Source organism: Physcomitrium patens, chromosome 9, assembly GCF_059467195.1.
Source record: "Physcomitrium patens ecotype Gransden chromosome 9, ASM5946719v1, whole genome shotgun sequence".
In the NCBI taxonomy this organism is placed as follows: domain Eukaryota; kingdom Viridiplantae; phylum Streptophyta; class Bryopsida; order Funariales; family Funariaceae; genus Physcomitrium; species Physcomitrium patens.
The window spans coordinates 9,543,424-9,563,200 of record NC_143418.1 but is presented as its reverse complement, the minus strand read 5'-3'; the positions used below and the strand labels follow the sequence as shown (position 1 = coordinate 9,563,200).

General features: G+C 41.6%; 1 protein-coding gene and 1 pseudogene across 2 annotated transcripts; both read left to right on the top strand.

Moving 5' to 3' along the window:
• Window positions 1-11,170: 11,170 nt before the first annotated feature.
• On the top strand, window positions 11,171-15,671 carry LOC112287146 (uncharacterized). 2 transcript variants are annotated; one of them, XM_024529893.3, is made up of 3 exons: window positions 11,171-12,346; window positions 12,940-13,445; window positions 13,766-15,671. In XM_024529893.3, exons 2-3 carry the CDS (start codon window positions 13,160-13,162, stop codon window positions 14,911-14,913), a joined length of 1,434 nt encoding a protein of 477 aa, XP_024385661.1. In that variant the 5' UTR covers window positions 11,171-12,346; window positions 12,940-13,159; the 3' UTR covers window positions 14,914-15,671. The 2 variants fall into 2 exon arrangements, with proteins under 2 accessions (XP_024385661.1, XP_024385663.1); XM_024529895.3 differs by lacking the exon at window positions 11,171-12,346 and having other exon boundaries at window positions 13,304-13,445; window positions 13,664-15,671.
• A 1,002-nt stretch (window positions 15,672-16,673) lies between these two features.
• On the top strand, window positions 16,674-16,877 carry LOC112287163 (U2 spliceosomal RNA; annotated as a pseudogene).
• Window positions 16,878-19,777: the final 2,900 nt, after the last annotated feature.

The following is a 19,777-nucleotide window of genomic DNA, read 5'->3' as shown; positions in this document are numbered from 1 at the left end:
GATAGACTTCTTATTGTGAAATAAAAAATTATTAATGGATAAAAGGACCTATCAATGGCCTTCATGTAAAAAAAAATATATCAAAGTCAACTAAATGTTGCATATTTAATCACTTGCATTACAAGTTTGCTATGTGGAGCATGTGTCAAAAATTTGTCCTACAAATTAGACATGTGTCTTGCAAATTGGACACATGTCATATGGATATAAGACATTAACATATGATTCTTTAGTAGTAGATAATATATATAGTAGCAAGAGTGAGACCTTTTTTTTAGGTGAATATTTTTATTAATAAGTATCTTAAGACATATATTTGATAATTAATTGATAAAACATACATATGATAATTTATACTCATTTTAAATTTATGATAAATTTAATTAATATCATTTGATTTTTTAATAATTTTTATACTAAAAAAGCTTGATAAAAATTTTAAAGTGATTTTTCATACTCCTTGCAATTTCTCCTGGAGGGTTGTTTGCACCTAGAATTTAGTTGGACATTAAAGCCTTCTAAGCTGCCTTTGATGAAAGAGTTTACACTTAACCTGATGCACTTGTGATAACCATGCGACAAAACTTAACCAGGCTCCATATTATGATTCTTTGCAATTTATTTTTGCTGTAGGTCAGGGAACTGCCTAGGTAAGAATCTATTAACCTTTGCTAACCAAGCACACTTTAGCAAGGCATACACCACATACGTTTATCTATTATGTTTTTTAGATTATTCTACACTCTATTTATTTATATTAAGTTTAATTTTTCTCTCTTTTCCTCTCTCTCTCTTTATATATATATATATATATATATATATTTATTTATTTATTTATTTTCAATCTATCTATGAGGTTATTATATATTTTTTCTTATTTTTTATAAAAGTTCTTAATTTTATCTCATATTAAGCTTTTTCTTTTTTAAAAACCTATATATTAATATAATAATTAATTTTTAATAATTAATAATATAATATAAATTTATTTAAATAAATATATGATATAAAATTTTATAAATATAAGTATTTCAAAATATATATAATTTTAATTTTTAATAATTAATTTTATAAATTATAATATTTTATTTCATTAATTCAATTTAAAATCACAATATTAAATATAATTTAAATATTCATATTTTTTTATCTTAGGTCATAGAATAGATTTAATTTTTTTATATGTTATTAAATAATTTAATATTTTATTTTTCTGATTTAAAGTTACTATTGTATTTATTTAATATTAATAAATGTCTATGTTCTTTCAATAATAGCTTCAAAAAGCATCATAGATGTATTTAATTTTGTTTTTGTTTTATAATTGATTTTCTTCAATCTTTTTGATAAAAGATTATGTCGTTTTTTAAAACTTAAGAAGGGTTTTTAAAACTAGTTATACCTCTTTAAATCATATACTTTTCAATGAACATTATTTATTTTATTTTTTTGGCACATGAATAACTTTTGTAAAGAGTAATATTATATATATATACAATTTGTGACTATAAATATGTTTGTTTATACATGTGCTTATATTTTTATGGCCTTCTTCAATGTATAGATTTTTAAATAAATGAATTGAATTATTGGGTGGACTTTGCTCTTTTATTACATGGACACTTCCTGTGCAATACCAACATCATGCCATTTCAACAAAAACTTAACAAATTGGACACTAATAAATTTGAAAGGTACAAAAACAACAACAATATCAAAAGTAAGAACAAAAATGATCAAATGAAACAAAACAAACAATAAAAGAGGAGGTATCCACCTAGCAAAACCTCTACATGGACAACACTCTTTATTTTTATTTTTTACAGCTCTTATATCGTTGATGCTCATGTGTTGTGCATTGTTGTTTTTATGTCTTTTAGCCTCATTAGTATCCAATTCATTATAGCAATGGTATGTTATTGGTGTGGCATAAGGGAGAGTCCACCTAGTGTTCTCTTAAAGAAAAAACATAATAATACATTTAGTAAAAATTGTATTGACTTTAGTAAAAATAAAATTTAATAAGAACTACTGAATAAATCAAACTTTTCAAGTGGTATAATATCACAACACAGAACTTCAATTTGGATGGTGATATCAAATCTATTAGTGTTTGACCACCCACATATACAAAATGTTGGCATAAATGGGAACCTTCTACCAAAGTGGATCTTGGACCTTAATGAAATGTGGGAATCAGAGGCAAACTCCAGTGTTTTGGGGATGTGCAATAGGACTGGACAGCACTTGGGATCCCAAGTGCCATCCGCAACACTCTATCTATTACAAGCTAACAACTATTTATAATTAGATGAAGCTAAACAAGGCACAAGCAAGGGGCTTGGGGAGATGAAGTTTCAGACTTAGTAATCAACACAATAGAAATAGCCACTGGGCAGTTTTAATGTACACCTGCTGCTTAGGGAAGAGGCAGGCTTGGAGGCCCTTGACTAAAGCAAGCAAGCAGGGGTTTGGGAAGGAATGTGGGGAGAGAATATATGTGGGGAGAGTATTAATATCGAAATCTGAGGGGGTTAACACAACAAGGAGTAACTATTAAAAGGGGTGAAGAGGGAGGAATAATATAGTTGGTGGGTACAGTAGTTAAGGGATAGCAGATCCTGGGGAAGCAAGCAAGAGAGAGAGAGGATCACATGAGATTGAGATTGTGCAGATCCTCCTGCTCTTTTCTTTCTTCCTGCCCATTTCCTTCCTTCCTTCCTTCCTTCCTTTCTCCCTTCTATCTATCTCACTTTTCTTTCTATCTATCCACCTATCTATGTAATGATCCTTTCCCTCTATCCATCCATCTTTCCTTCCTTTCTTTCTTCTTTCCATCCAATTCCAAGTCATGTAGAGTAGGCTAGCATCCATATCTTGGTCGCTCTGTCATTGCAATTGTGGGTCAACTATGGAGCACACCATCAGGGCAAAGCCTCCCCCACCACCCACATCCTCCTCCCCCTCCTCCACTTCCTTCACTTTCTTCACTTTCTTCTTCTTCTTCTCCTTCCCACACCCAGACAAACCCCACCTTTCTGTAGCCAGTGACTGGGCTGGATTATTTTCAGACAATAAATACTCCCCAGTCCCAATGTGTGTGTGTTCCAAATTATCTTCCCCTGCCTCATCAGTTGCAACAATATGATGAGACCCAACAGGGGTAAAAATCAAGATCCACTTTCGTCTACAGAAATTTCACTACCAGGTGCACCTGAAGATTCAGTGTTGATCTCTATTTATAATAGGGGGGGGGTGCAAGAGAAAAATAAGACACATAGTATACTATGGTTCCTGTTGTTGACTTGATCATAGACACCAAGCAGTATATGTGGAGCTGCAAGAGAAGAGCTCTTGAGTTATACAACAAAGATTGGGAGAATTTTGCTCAGATCAGGGGGCCTCTTGGTGGCGACCTTGTTCCTTGATGGGAAATTGGTGCAACCAAGTCTACCTCCTGGCTACAAATTTCTCTGGAAAGATTTTGGGCTGAAGTTTTGTGGATATACAATGAATATAATTTGGTCCAGCAAACAGGGAATCACATGATTGTAGTGAATGTGGGGGCTCTATGAAGTTAGTGGAATAATACCTACATCAAATTACAGTTGCAGCACCTGTAATTTGATGTGTGAATAATTTTCTTCCTCACACTAAATGACATTGACCATGTCTAGATGTTTGTGTGGAAGCTTTCAAGGTTGTTCAAATTTGCATAGATTGCAATGTTGGAAATATGTGTTCCACACTGCACACCAGCTCTGCTAATGCCAGGGGGATGAGGCTAAAAATATGTGGGCATTATTGGGTTGAGGAGGCGTAGTTTGCAAGGCATGGGTGCTTCATTCTGTACAGTTGTGGGGCCACAGTTGTTCAAACATCTGAATGGCCTGGAGAATCCATTGCCTGCTGTGGGCTACAACATTCCATCCTCTTATATTCTATTCTTTGAAAGTCAATGACTGTGTTGACATCGAACTTGGTGAACTACAATAATAGATTTGCACATATTGAATAAGAAAACATTATATATAGAATTTTTATGTTTTATAATTGACCATTAAACTAACCAACAATTTATAAAAATAAATACAGTAAATGTTTAAACTACATGTTAGATTTTTTTTTTTTTTTTTTTTTTTAAAAGTTGTAACTAGTAGTAGTTTTAAAAGGCACTCTTTATCATGTTTGTGCTTCAAATAATGTATTGCATTATAACAACTTCAAATAGACATGATAATTCATTCCATAAGCTTGCAAGAACAGCAAGGCTGTGGTTGAATTTCAAGCAAAATTAAAATGAATAAAAATATCAAACTTCTGAAATTTAATATAATAAATTAATAAATTAAAAACAGTATCAAAATCCAAAGCATTAAGGTTCATGTGAAGTTGGAATGAGGTATTATCTTAAATAATCACGTATATATTATTATGTGTTTAAATCAAACAAATTATAATGTTGCACAAGACACAACATATATATATATATATATATATATATATATACACACACACATACACTCTCAAAAGCTTTGATAGTGAGAAGTAGGCACATAACTGGGTACCAGGTACATGGTACTCAACATGTTAATCTGGAATTCCTCCAAGATTGCTGACCACAGAAAAAATAAGCCTAGAGGGGGTTGGGTTGGGTTGGGGTGGAAGGAAGGGAATGAAACAGAACTTGCTTTTACTTCATCATCCTGCAGGGTGTGAGTGTGGGTGTGGGTGCAGAGTCTGGCAGAGGCTTCTTCAGGATCTTGCATGCCTTGTTCCAGGCTTGCCACATTGCCCCTCTGAGCCCCAGCATCTCCAACTGGGTACAACAGCAGCAGTAGTTGTCCATCATCCTGAAAGCCCTCCCCTAACCTTCAGCCTCAATCCAAAGCTTTGCTTTAAACCTGGCCAGCCCACAGGAGCCACATTTGAGACCACAATAGATTGTGTACCAAACCCATAACTGGAGATGAAGAAGAAGAAGAAGACAAGACCCATTGTATCAGTGAAGCCGCAGTGTGCTTGAATCTACTCCTAATCTGTCTATCTGTCTGTTCCTTCTGCTGCTTTTTATAAACATCACCTCACCACACTCTGATAGTGAGAAGGAAGGGGGTTGACATTCATTCAATCACCAACTTAAGAAAGGGGTATCCCACAGAGCTTAAAAACCCCCCCTCCCTTCCATGAGACCTCCACACATCACATGAATCTAGGGATGAAGAACAAGAGGATGTGTTGTTGTCATCCTTGTGGAGTTGTGTGGATAGAAACAATATTGGTGGGTTGTTATGACAAATTCCTTAATGCAAAGCATGCATGCACTTATGCTTGACCAAGATGGTTCACTGCAAAAGAAAGGGGTTGTGCCTTTTTTCTCCCTTGTCTATGGCGCTACAGATTTAATGTGTATATATAAAGTTTGTTATCATTGTGAACCATGGTTCGATTTTGCATACATTTAAAATTTTAAAAATCATGCAATGAAATTTATGCTTCTTGAGGGATATAATGATTCCTAAAAAAAGATTTCAATCTTGAAGGAAAGGAAAGTGTGGTATAACAGTGCAAACAGGTTTGTTTGGATGTACACAAGAGCCTTGCTTTGACTCAGAGTTTAATTTATGCATTGAAAGACGAACATAGATTCACGCCTTTGGTGCTGCTGCATCATATTCCAGCTTGAAGATTATTCCATGGAATTTAATCAAAGCTAGAATTGTGGAATTTTTTGTATCAAACTGACATGATTGTTTAAAAACTCTGAAGCTAAAGTTTTTGAAGGAAACAAAGAATGATTGTCAATTTACTTTGTTATCCTATTATGTGACCTCTTAAAATGTATTCTAGGTGAAAAATAAAATCACTTACTTATAAATAGTATAAATTCAATAGATCATGCAGTGATGTGTAAACACATATTAATCATCAAAAATAAAATTAAACATGCATTTCTACAATGGTTTGGTTTGGTAGGTTTTCTCCTACAAACAGACTTTTTGTATTCTAGGTATCAAAATTAAATCATGTGTTCACTCATTAAAAAAAATAAAAAATAAAATGAGTACCCAATGTAAAATAGTTAAATTCGCAGTAACAAAAAAAAAAAAAAAAAAAAAAAAAAAAAATTACTTTGTTTGTTTGATTGTTTGTTTTTGTTTTTGTTTTTTATTTCTATTTTTACCTTCCCTGAAAGCATTATAACTATTTGTGAATTATTGTGTTCCATGATTGTAAAATTCCAGGTGAAATAGTGTATACGTAGATGATCATTTCTAGCAATAAATTCCATACAGGATACATCTCTTCAGAAGCAATACATATCTGTACTTGAATTTACTTTAACTTTAACTCTTCAGAAAAGGTTTCACTATGGAAGGTGACCCCTAGATTTTAACTCCTTTTTGTGCATGTCAGTGAGCAGAGATCTGTAGTCAACTTGCAGTTAGTGTTGGCTAAATGCACCATACCATCCACTGTATCCTACATCACTTGACCAAACTCTGAATAGCTGCTGAGCAATAACAATGTATGTATATATATATATATATATATATATATATATCTCTGGGAATGTTAAATAGACCCAAGTTTTTACAAATTGATACTTTTATTTCTATTGAAATGTTGAGTTAAATTGTGACTACATATACAGTTATTAAATAAATTTATAAGCAAAACAAACAAGTATTTGTGTCTTTGGAGAATCATTACAAAGGGGATACAACAGTGTTCAATTCTTTTTTAGAAAAAATAAAAAAAACAAAACAAAACAAATGTAGTACTCTAGTACACAACCTAATTTCAAAAGTACAATATCAAGCAAAGTCATTGTTATTCGGGACATAAAGTTCCAGTTAATTCATCTTTGGTATCTTTCTGTTTTTGTGCATACATGGGATCTAATATATTTTCTATTATTTGAATAAAGAAATCATATCAAGGTTACAATTTAAAGAAATTTACAACATGACCATGTCATTCCATGAAGGTAACATGTTCTATCCCTGTTGAAAAGAAAGAAAGAAAAAACAATGAGATGACTTTCTCTCCCATTAATTCCACTGTCAAATGTTATCAAAGGGCTAATGCAATTTACATAATTTCTTGTACAGGGAAAAAATCATTATTTTAAAGAAAATATTATTTTGGAATTTCAGTTGATCCTGAAAATATCAACTAAAGCTAGGATGAAATAGCTTTTTCTGCAAAAAAGTATGGTCTTAAAAAAAAAAAAAAAAAAAAAAAAAAAAAAAAATTCATCACAGATACTATAGATTAGTTTTAATATCCAAATAGAATTGCATGTGATGCGCTTTTGGTGGTTTATTTAAATAAATAAAAAAACTAATGTTTGATTTTTGTTCAAACAGAGTTTACAACATTGCCAGACAGCCCCTCCTCTGCCCCAAGCCGTAACGTGTCTCCCTCTTTCAATGACCAAACGTCTCACTCAGATGCTCTGGTGATAGAACACGAACCCACGAATTGATACCCGCATATACCCTCCAGCACAGAGGCACATACCAGGGGACTCGCTTAGCGGATCTCGACTGGGAAGCTGACGGCAATACCATGAGAGATATTTAACCAGATTGGCACCAATAGCGGTAAAGACGCGCAAACGGGAGGGTCGAAAAGCAAGTGGGAGACTGAGCGGGGGTACCAGGTTGGCAGGTCGATTGGGTGGGTCGAGAGAGGGGAAGGAGGAGGGAAGGATCTGGGAGTGCTGCTGCTGCCATGCATTATTATTCTCAGTTTGACGCTGAGTGGGTCCACCTTCCGATTGGCGTGACTAGTGGGGGTACAAAGATTTGCATGCCACGTGGAGGATGGGGTTTGGGAGAGGGGATCTTGGTTGTGCTAAAGGACAAGGAGAGGAAAAGATTCTGCTCCCCCACCTCCACATCGGAACTCGGGGAGAGGGAGAGAGTGAAGGGAAAGAGAAAGGGCCTTGGAGTTAGTGAAACAGCCGATTTCGACTTCTTCTCCTTCTTTTTCTTTCTCCCTTTTCCTTTTTCCTTATTTATTTATTTATTTATTTATTTATATATTGTTCCCCTTTTCTTCCCCCATACGTTGTACTTGGATCTGGTACCGGTTCCCTGTCATGGTGCTGCTGTCCCTCAGTAGCACATCCTAGAACTCCGCTCTTTTGGACACCCTCCCCCTCCCCCAATCCCCCGGCCTCATCATCCGCTTCCCGGGTCCCACCATCGACCCTCTCTCTCTTGCCTTCCTCCCCTCCCCTCCCCTTATTCTCTTCTCATTGTACAACTTGTATTTGATATATATATATATATATATATATATATTTTAAAAAAATTAGGGCTGTGTATGTGTATACAATATGATTTCACCAATTCTTTTCAAAAATATACGATAAAAATTCTGTACATAGAGAATAATATGTATATAATGAAAGTGTGATACAGTTTTTAGTAACCCATGAATAATCCATGCCTTGCGTCATTGTAGTACATTGTATTTTTTTTGGTACGTTTTTATTTTTATTATATCTACTATTAAATGCATTATAAAATGTTGTCAAAGATTAGGGTTGTAAATATTACCGTTGTTCTATTGGCGTTTTTATTTATTTTTACTAGAAGAAGCATTGTGCTGAATCTGAAGCGAGTGTAGGGAAGGTATTAATTTTTTTCTCAAGGTATGTAGATATATTTACCTATAATGTATGTGCGTAATAATTTTTTATGTTCTCTTTCCAAAATACGAAAAATTAAACATGAAATAATAACTTCAATTTCATACAAAGAGGATTCGCATATACAATTGCATCCAAATGCTCGCACACCCAAAAAAAATGCGCGGTTCAAAGGAAAAAATTACTTCAGTCTAATCCACCATGTAGTATTCTCACAAACTTCACCGTTGAGATCCATGTACCATTTCCAATATTACTTCTCAACATTGTTGTGAACACTATTCGTGAGGGGCGTTACTGTGAAGTTAAAAGAGAGGAACTTTCACTTCTTCCGAGGAACGAAAGCAAAGAAAAAACTGGAACGAGAAGGGAAAGAAATAGAACCCAGCTCAAGAGACTGGAAATTCGTGTGTTCAAATCATTGCCCAAAAATGAACAGATTCAGTGTATACTCTTATCCGAGATCGATACAAACAGAGGAAAAAACAGCGAATTGCTGAAAACGCTGATGGTCCTGAATACAGGTGTTATCGCGATATATGCGGCTCAAAACTGGAGCACGAGATGAGCTGGCATGACATTCCTCGAGCAGATCTTCGGCTCATTCAAAGCTTTTCAGTGGATTCGACTAAACTGATGATTATTAAAATAAAAAATGCCATGAGCTTCCAGATACAGTAAACTGCGCTTCACTAGTACGACGAATTGATCGCCTGCCACAGCTAACATTGAGGATCGAGATTCCAGCATTTGGCTTTCCAAATATGGATACGTGTTCGCAACTGATGAATGGCGTTGTTACAAGTCAACCCCACTGTTATCTGTTAGCCTTATTATAAATTACAATTTGTATACCATGCATCAATTTTAGATTTGTCAATAGAATGTTTAAATATAGGTTATCTAAATTGGAACATAGAAGCTGAATCGCCCTAAACTGGATCAGCCACCGCTGGTCTAGACAAGTGGGTATCCCAATGACTACTGCAAGTACTTCCAGGGCCCAAACTCAAGTTCGGTAGTTCATTGGTCATTTTAAAAGTCGATTAGGGCATGATCTTTGCCCCTAATCTTACACCAAACCTAATGATGCTGTCTGAGATCGATGCTAACTTTACTACAAATCTAAATTTAGGAGAAGAACACCAGGTACAGTTGCTTCATCACCACCTTACCTCATTTGCTTACAATAGCATGAGGTCATCACCAATAGGGTGTCTAGAACTGCGACACCCACCAGTTTCATCTGTTGGACAGAACGCCCAATATCATGACGAAACAGTGAAGGAGAAATGGCAAAGGGAAAATGATAAGTGAAAGGACATCATGCGCTCACGTCCTAGATTGTTCATCCACTAGTTATTATTCCGTCGTCCACAAGATTTGCATGTCATTGCTCATCATTTCAAACGGAATTGCTGATTGAAATCTAATTTGCATGCAGGAGGTCACAGCACATTGTTATTATACTCTGGTTGGCGCAGATCTGACCAACAGATGGCGCTATTCGACTAGCCAAATCCACTTGGGGTGCCTATCCTCAGGTATCTCCACTCGCTAATGTGAGAACCGACGGAATATCCACCGTCTGTTATAGGGGTTTCGGGTTCTCATTTTGCTGCTGCCCTAAAATGGATCCCCCTATTTAAGAGGCGTGTGCCACTGGTCTGTTATTTCATCCCCTGGTTGGATATGCTGGAAATTGACGGCATCGTATATTCTTATTACCAAATGCCCTGTACGGATAAAATAGTCATTTCCCTACGTACTCCGAGAGCGGCTTCTGAGTTCAAACTACTCAACTGACGCAATCATGGAAGGAAATGTAGGGGGGGCCCAACACGCAGGTTAACTGGAAAGAGAAGGCGAAACATAAAACCATGAAATAGGGGGGGGGGGAAAAGGAAAAAGTAAAAAAAGGGTGAAAGCAGGAGAAAGGACAGTCACTGGAGATCTACTGAATCAAGGTCTACGCATTCAATCACGGTTGAGTACAACGATACTTTAAACTGCAACAGAAGAGCAACATTACGGTGGCAGCAGAAGTCATGCAGGCCATGGCAGAGTGGATTAACAAGCTCACAAGTTAAGAATCGACTAGATCTGTAAAGAAACAGCCACGCTATAGCGAAGACAATGGCAATGCCCTGAAAACAGGAGGAAGGGGACATTGGAACAGGGTCCCGCGTTTCCATCACAGTAAATTTGACGTCATGATGAGACCCAACAAGGGCAAAAATCTAGAGTGGTGATAGCAGGGCAATGGACAATCTGGAAAGAAATAGGCCATGCGCAGCAAGACGCACTCATTCACACTTGATGCTGCCTCAATTTGGGGCGGGTACATTTCTCGAGCCAGACAGACACTGAATTGATTTGCACGGCGACCACTGCTACCTACCAAGTCAGGCAGGCAGGCAGGGGGCGGAGGTGGTACCAACCGACGGTAAAACAGGAGCTTCGCAGAGGTGGGTCGAAGTGTAGTAGAGCTGGGTGAATCGGGTAAACAGCGGTGGTGTCGCAGTGAGGTATCTGTTCAGCACCCACGCCGGACTTCGCATTCCTTGCTTGCCATTACCTTTTCCGGTTGGTGCCATCGTCGCCGCTGCGGGATTGGAAAAAAGTGGGACGGAAGAGTGGAGAGCTCGGATGAGAGAGAGAGAGACTCTCACAGGGAGAGGGATAGAGAGAGAGAGAGAGAGAGAGAGAGAGGGCGTTGGGTTCAGGACGTTGAGCTGATTTGGAGCGAAGCGAGGAAAGGCCGGGGAGAGGAAATGAGGAGGCTTTACGAGTGTGATGATGGTGGGGGGAGGGAAGGGAAATGTTGACTGGTGACTACTGGGAGATGTTGGTCTTCGTGGAGGTGGTGCGTGGAATGGGGGGCCGGATGATGTGATTCGGTTCGTTACATATCTAGGAAGGAGGATTTGGTGGCGTTGTCTTCTGTCTGCTGTGTGTGTGTGTCGGGGCGACGACGCCCAGGACAGGGAGGGACGGAGGGTGGTCCAGATGGAGGGCAAACCAGGCCGATTTCCCGTATCGCGCGTATTTTGGGATCAAGTTTGTTTTTGGGCGGGTTGGGAGGGAAGGCCGTGGGATCGGCGGCGTGATTCGGGGCGCTTGGTACAGGAGAGCGGCTAGATTGTGGAGCGGGCGGCGAGCAGGAGTTCAGGGGAGTGTTGAATTGGGGCGCCAGGGCGCGAAGAGCCACGAGAGCTCGACATGCTGCTGCTGCTGCTGCTGTTGCAAGTGCGGGGTGATTGCGTTGTGAGGAGGTGCTTCCACGGTGGTAAGGCCGGGGAGGGAGGGGGTTCGTGGAGGTGCAGTGGGGTTGCAGGGGTTTGAAGATTTTGGGCACCGTTTTTCGGAGGCGGAGGAGATTTGGAGTGGGTGGGGTGGACTCGGGAGGTCGGGCACGTGGAATATGGGTGGGTGGTCAGAGCGCGGTCTGACGGATTTCAGAGACGGAGCTTAGAAGGGCGAGGTGGTTGCGTGCATGAGGGCTCGCTCGGGGAGACGTCGAGGGCGAGTTGTTGGGGCAAGTCCAGTAATGTTGGTGGAACGGGCATGAAGGATGGCAACGTTGGGCGCACCGTTTGCTGCTCGGCACGGTAGGGGGTATGCGTATCTGCGGAGGAGAGATCCGGTGCGGAGGTGTGGGTGAGAAGGGGCGTGGCTGAGGTACGAAATCTGGTGTGGTGCAGAGAGCATTTGGAGATCGGAGGAGAGCGGGAAGGAGAGAGAAAAGGAGAGAGATAGGCGAGAGAGAGCGAGAGGGTATGGGGCGGGAGAAATTGGGTGAGGTGTGGAGGTGCCGGGTGGGGTATTGGGTGGTAGTGGGCGTGTGGTGGCAAGCGATGATGTGGCAGAAGCGGAGCAATTTGACGGGCTCCAACAGTAGCACAGTCCGATTGGTATAGGGATGATGAGTAGGGTGGATTGAAGGCGGGGTACATTTTAGGTAGATGCTATTGTGAGGGCGAGAGTCGGAGGTGATTTAAGTGAAATTTAGCAGCAGCAATATATTCAACAGCGTTTATGGTATAATGTAGGTCGTATGGAGATAGTGTATTATTAACTTGGCTCGGAAGTTGTGTTTTACTTTTGTACTTCTGCAATTCTCTGCTCATTTTTTGCTACGGGGAATTAGTGTCTCGGAATAGTGCTTAAGCAGGGGCAGTACTGATAAAACTAATTTTGGACGATGGATTGGGTGGAGGCATTGGGTGAAGGCATTTGATTGAAGCTGGATTTTGTAATGGTGATTGTTGCAGTAAACTTGGAGATATGGGGCTGCTGACGCGACGAGACCCTATTAGAAGCTTGTGACGGCGGTTGTTTGGTTAGATCTTTACAATTACTCTTATGTTTAGGATTTACAGGGTTTGGTGAGGAGGTTAGTGGCTGTGTACTCAGTCGACCATCGCGCTTTTGAGCGTGCTGGTTTCAGCGTTGATTTTGCGAAGCGAGGTTTAGGGTAGAAGGTGTTGCTTGATGCATGCGTTTGAGATAGCTAGGGCTTTAGGCATGACGATGAAGGAGGATGACCATGTGGTGGACTGGAATCATAGCCTGCCTACAGGTGAAGAGGTGACGCCTTTGTCCAAGTCTCTGATATCTCCTGTTCTGGCATCTGCCTTCAGTATAATGCCCGACTTGGCTAAGACCGCCGCCCACGTCAGTCGAGAGACCCGGCCCAGTTTGCTTGACCTGCGAGTTCAAAGTTCTATTTCGATGTCTTTTGATCCGTTCTCACCGTTCAAACAGCGCAATGATGCAGGTAATGCACGATCCGTGCCTGGATGAAATGCGAGTCTGCTGGTTGGCTGTATCAGAAAAATTTGCAGCTTTGAATTGTGTGCATACCAGCTGCAGTCGAATATCGATGTTCAACTTTTGGAAGCGTGTGCTGGCAAATTATATTAACACGGTGTAGGCGGTGGTTTATTGTTGATAATAAGAGGAATAACCACTTTGGTGTTATTGTGCGGGAAACAGAATCTGACAACAGTCTATTGCTGAGAGAGTGCCTGCTTATACGTCATCAGCAGTTCGCGTTTTACAGCAGTGGGCGCTGATATGCGTGACTTATGATTGCAGGGGTGTATGGGTGTCTAGCTGAGGCTGGAGATGACAGAGATGGTAGAGGTGTCGGTCAATTTGATAAGAGAGGCAAGAGCATTACCGCAGACTTCACTGCCGAAGGGCGTGGCGACGCGAGAGGAGACGGGAGAGGGACCGCAGAACCCGAGGTTGAAGTAGGACTAGGACTAGGACTAGGAAGCGGTGGCAGCTGCAGTAACAGAGAGTGCGATCGAGTGACGGTTGCTGAGAGGCAGAGGTCAGGTTCACATGGCGGAGGAAGTTTCTCGCAAGGGCACCCGATGTCGGGAGTTTTCAGAGGTGGGAGCGATGGGGCGACTTACAACCCGAGTGAGGGGAGGTCGGAGCAGAGTTCGGGGCTTCCATTCATGAAGAACGGGTTGCAAGGGTATGGGTCGGGGTATGAAAGGAGACCGGAGAGCTCGTCGTACGGGGGAAGGGGGGACGATAGCAGCAAAGGCGGGGGATCTGCGAAGAATGCAAGGAAGCTGGCGGATTCGGACTTCGAGGACACGGACTCGGGAGGGGGTCCGGTGAACAGCAACGAGGAGGCGAACGCACGGACGTTGAAGAGGCCTCGGCTGGTGTGGACTCCGCAGTTGCACAAGCGGTTCGTGGATGCGGTGGGTCACTTGGGGATCAAGAACGCAGTGCCGAAGACGATCATGCAGCTGATGAACGTGGAAGGGTTGACGCGGGAGAACGTGGCGTCGCACTTGCAGAAGTATCGGCTGTATCTGAAGAGGATGCAGGGGCTGCCGTCGGACGGGCCAATGGCGAACGATCAGCTGTTCGCGTCGACTTCGCTGCCTTCGAACTTGGGGATGCAATACATGACGAACCAGAGGGAGGAAGTGGGTCCGGCGTCGTATCCAGCGGTGGGGGTGGCGATGCCATTCCCAGGCGGGGGGGTAGGGCCTCTGGGGACGGCACAGTTTGGTGGGTACGAGCAGATGTCATACGATGGAGTGAACAGGAGGTTTGTGCAACGGCCGGCGACGAAGGACCGAACGGAGCACATATCGGAGAGCGAGAACGGGAACCACGCGAGCCCGCAGAGCCAGAACGCTCACAGCTACGTGGAGAACCGAGCGGGTTCACCTCCGAGGCGGCTGCTGTCGCTGTTTCCGACGAGCTCGGGGTGAGGCAGTGGCGGCGCGAGAGGAGAGAGAGGATGGAGAAAGGAGATTTTTGTCGATGGTGGGGTGTTGTCGATCATCTCCCAAGGTACGGAAGAAGCGGCAAGCTTGTTCGTACGTGTGGAGGCTCCGTTGGAAGAGCAAAGCGAGGGAAAAGGTCGCGTGGGATGGTGCGAATGATGCGAACCTGGTTGCCCAAACGATGTCGAGAGAGAGAGCGAAGCATTGGGGCATGGGGATGAAGGAGAGGTGTGAAGGTTCACGCTGCATGCTGGAGGCAGCGCAGGTGGGGTGTGGAAGAGAGAGCGAGCGGCTGCAGGATTGGACAAGCTTTGGATCCAACAGTGATCTTGTATAGGTGTGCTGGATGACTAGGAGTTAGTCGGTTTTGTATTAGATAGTGCAGTGGGAGCATACTTATGTTGCTGGGAGCTACCTCTACATCTACTGGCTCCTTGTGGATCGCGATTTTAGAATGCCTAGAACGACTAAGAGCTGGTCATGCTGTGTAGGGTCATTTGTCAGAATGAATATTACTTATTTGACCTCGTCAATTCTGTGATGGCAGAATGGTTAGGAGGAGGTAGTATCCACTTCCAGTTGTTGAACTGGATTGGTTTTTAGAACCCTATGATGCAGTGTTGTTGCATTTGCTCTGTGGAAGGGAGCAAGCTTGATGCTCTCGGACGTTAAAACCTCTGTACAATGATCGATGTCAATATTACCAATGAAGCATTTGCTTCTGGTGATGACGATTAAGTCAAGATCATGTCGTGGATGTTGCTCCGCAGGTGTTGTGTACCAGGAATGTGCGATGTGGAAGTTTCTCTTACTTGTATTCATATCTTAATTTATTTATTTATTTATGTTTATTTGATTATATCCAGGCCTAGGTGTGTTAGGGATCGCAGTTATTCATGCATAGTTGGGTATTTTTGCTGTGGAATGGTATCTTATTTCTTTTAGCATGTTCAGCACTGGATATAATATAGGTGGAGGATACGTTGTGTTCTATTTTTCTTGTGCAGGCGGTCTTGTTCCCAGAGTACAGTCCTTGTTGGAATGTTGGAATGTTTCCAGATTTGGTATATTGTGCGTGTTGAATCTGTTTGCAAAGTTTTCGGAGGAACCTTAGTCGACGGTGATATCTTCTGTTCCTTGTGTGATGATTGACCCTGGCAGCCATTCTTGTGGCCTCTGCCATAATGTAAGTATGTGTTCTCATGGTACGATTGCACTGTTTTGGTGAACTAGGTTTTCAACTGTTGATGGGGCTCTTTATTGTCAACGTTTGCAACTTAAACTTACAAGCAATCTTTGAGTGGTACGTAACTGTGCAGACCCCACTGGCATGATAGACTTCTTCGATAGTTAACCAGGGCTACGTGCAGTGCAAGATCTGGACAACCATCTCCACAGGAAGATAACTGAGTTTGATCCTTTGGAAGGACACAGTTGCACTTTGATGGTGATGACTTTGACCCCACAATTGGCCAGGCTGGAAGCTTTCAACACGGTGTACGGTTGAGATCGATAGTTGGAATTGCCATGCCAGCAACCACACCAGAGTCCAGTACCTTGCAGACAAATTACGAATATACTTGTCCAACGCTTCCTTTGCGTATTGTATGATCGTGTATCTTCTAGTCACAACAGCAGTACTTTCTCTTGGCCCTGGTGTGACGACAGAACTTTTTGTCCATGTGGGTTGATTATGGTTTATAGAATCTTGAGATAGAAGATGGGTAGTTTGGGAAGGTGGTAGCATTCCTTTCTTAACTTCTTGGCTAAGATCGAGCGTAGTGTCTGGTTTTATTAGTTAAATATGTGATGGAATGCTCATCAAGTTTCATTTATTATTTTTTCATTTTTCATTTTTTTCATTTGCGAGTGGAGATCGATTCGGCAGCTTGCCGCTGGGTTTCACGAACATCGTATTGATATTTCATTACATCCGTGGTGCGGCCCTCTCTTAAGATGTAAATACATTTCAAACTCTGCGTCATATTTCCTTATCATAGACTTAAGGAGTCTGCAGTAATTCTGTTCTCCACAAATCTTGGCAAGTGGTCTATCCAATATGAAGTAATGCTCGAATCGCAGTAGATTCTATGTGAGCTCAATGTCTGTACATCTTGTTGATTTTTTCAGCTGAGTGCATGTGAGCAAAGCTGGCATATGATAGACTGGATTTTGCACAATTGCAACTAAATCTGACTTGTGCAATGTATGAAGGCAGCTGCATTGCACATGGAGTTCGCAGCTACGTCTGAAGAATTCGTGACCTGCTTTATTGGAGCATGATAGGCTTCTGGGTTTTCTATTGCAAGTAAGCCAATTTTTGAATGATTGATCCACTTAAAGAGTTCAAGAGCAGCGCTTTTATACCTGCCTCGGGTGCCAGTCAGAGGGTTATGCACACTATACCTGGTGAAAGCAGCGGCAAACGTTTTTTGACGTACGCATCCACGTATGGTTTCGTTCATAAATCCCGGGCAATATCATAGTTGTGCAGCAACCCTTGACATGCCATTATGCTGGCGTAATAATGGTTGTTGAAAACTATAGCAAGTTGCTTGTCCATGCGGAAATATGTGAACTGCACCAGCTCAGCCCCTATTTTCAGCTGAGAACGTGGTACTTGACCAAGGAACACATAATAATTTCCACAAAGGATACACAATCCGCGCTCTTCGGATTGTATTAACTCCTGTGGAAGAACGTTCTTTGATTATTGAGTGCCAATGGTGCAACAGCTGCGTTACCAGCTTCAAAATTATCAAAAGTCTTGATGAGACTGCACCATACGGCGCCTCAGAATGACACTAATAGTACCACATCCCCAAGTGCTCAGCGGTCTTTTCCGTGTTGAAACTTTCCTTGCGGAAATAGTTAAGACGAAGATGTCACTCTGAGGAGTGGGGGTATTCGGGAGACACCAGTTTCATGCTGACGAAGGAGAATGCCCTTCCAGCTGCATAACCAAAGATAAAGTGAAACAAAATGAACTAAGGATTTGCGAACATCTTTTACCACGTCAAAGCCGGATTCAGTGAGGAGAGCCATGTCTTACCACTTGAGCTCCCGCAGATCCTCCAAGAGCGAGGACACCTAAAAAGGAGACCACCCCTGGACACTCACCCCCACAACCATTTTGATGATGTTGATCCACTTGCCGTATCACATTCTGACTTGTGGGTGATATTCCTTCCCTGCGGACATGTGCCAGGTGGATTCGAGCAGGACACATACATTGCAGGCTTACAAAAGCTAAAACACACCAGATTTTGGCAGATAGGATGTGGCAGAATGGTTGGATGCTTGCAGATTCTATTGAGCGAAACTTGACTTGAGAAGGAATGAACTTTACACTGGAGCGATCTTTAAAGGCTTAGCGAATCAGGGAGGTCGCAATCTTTCCCTATTCGTCAAGCTTATTCAAGGTGCAGTAGATGATTTTTCTTAGCATAGGGGAACGGTTTGGTGCAGTTGCTGTACAGAAAACCTGCGGATGGCGGTGTGAACTGCAGCCCTGACGTACAGAAGCCTATCTGGAAGGGAAAGCTGTCGATTTACAACTTTAAAATCTTCGTCTAAAGCTTCAGTGATGCTCACAAAAGCAAATTGTATAACACTAAATTCCTGTCATGCTTCTTAATATGGACCTGGTGAGATGCCTTCACGTCAGAAGCTCATCAGGCATTTCCCTACACCATTCTGCTGTCATTGCAATCGCAAAAGAAAACTTTGCTAACGGAATCAAATGTCGATGCTCCCAGCAGACTGAACACTCGTTTCCTGCCCAGTAGCAATGAAGTTCAATGTCTCATTGTAGACCGATACTTCCCTTCAACTCCATACTAATTGAACTAGCAGCCGACCTATGATACAATGAAACATGCATACCAAAGCCAGAGTTTTTTTAGTACTTGATCATCATTAGAATCATAACTTCTGAGAGAGAGAGAGAGAGAGAGAGAGAGAGGAGGCGAGTTCTCATACCAAATTTGCATACTCGGGCTTTATCTGAAGTGCGCAGCCCACACTGTACACAGCAGGATAAAGAAATCAAAAGGTGCCTAGAGTGGGTCCGTTATATCCATCGTGATGAAGACTCTTAAAGGCGAATTCTACGTGGAAAAAACCCCACTCACTACAGGGAAACACAAGCGTTGAATGTGGTACACTTGCCAAAGCTCACATCTCCACCGACAATATTCTCATGCCATGCAGGGCATGCTTACATTGACATCGCAAGTACGGCCTCCTTCTTTGGCAATTGGAGACCTGGCACTCCTGTGAACTCTGACTTCAGGACAGGAATCTTCAAGTAATGCAACGAACTTTGCGAAAGATGCAGAAACTGTGATCACTCTCACTTTAGATTATAACCACAGCAATCCTTCTAGTTCTCATGTGGGTGCTGACAGGATGTAAAAGCTGCTTCATCGTTGTGTCAAGGGTAGGAACAAGAGCTTGCACAGATGTACACAACAGTAACATTAAAAATGGCAATGAAAGTGGGTGTTGAGTGCCGGTTGAGCAAGACTGTGGATCAGTTACTGGTCGTGAAGTGGAGTACAAGATCGCTGAATCAAAAGAAGCATTTGCCTGCTCCCCAGCAACACAGCATAATATTTTTGAAGGCCACTGTACAGAAATGCACAGTAATGAACTCTATTTTTAATACATACATGAGTACAACGTCCTTGGATGTCACGTACTTGATCCCCCTTGTAGAGAGTGTGTTCATACAAACATTGTATTCAAAAAGGGAACGTGCGGAATGCTTATTTTCTGCTCTACAGAAATTTCCAAAAAATGGGAAAGTAAGGATAATTGTGATTTCATTGTGCCGCAAGAAACATGA

Coding starts and splice junctions, on each gene's coding strand:
- LOC112287146 (XM_024529893.3), top strand. CDS start 13,160: ATGCATGCGTTTGAGATAGCTAGGGCTTTAGGCATGACGATGAAGGAG. Junction 13,446..13,765: donor CAAACAGCGCAATGATGCAG/GTAATGCACGAT, acceptor TTATGATTGCAG/GGGTGTATGGGTGTCTAGCT.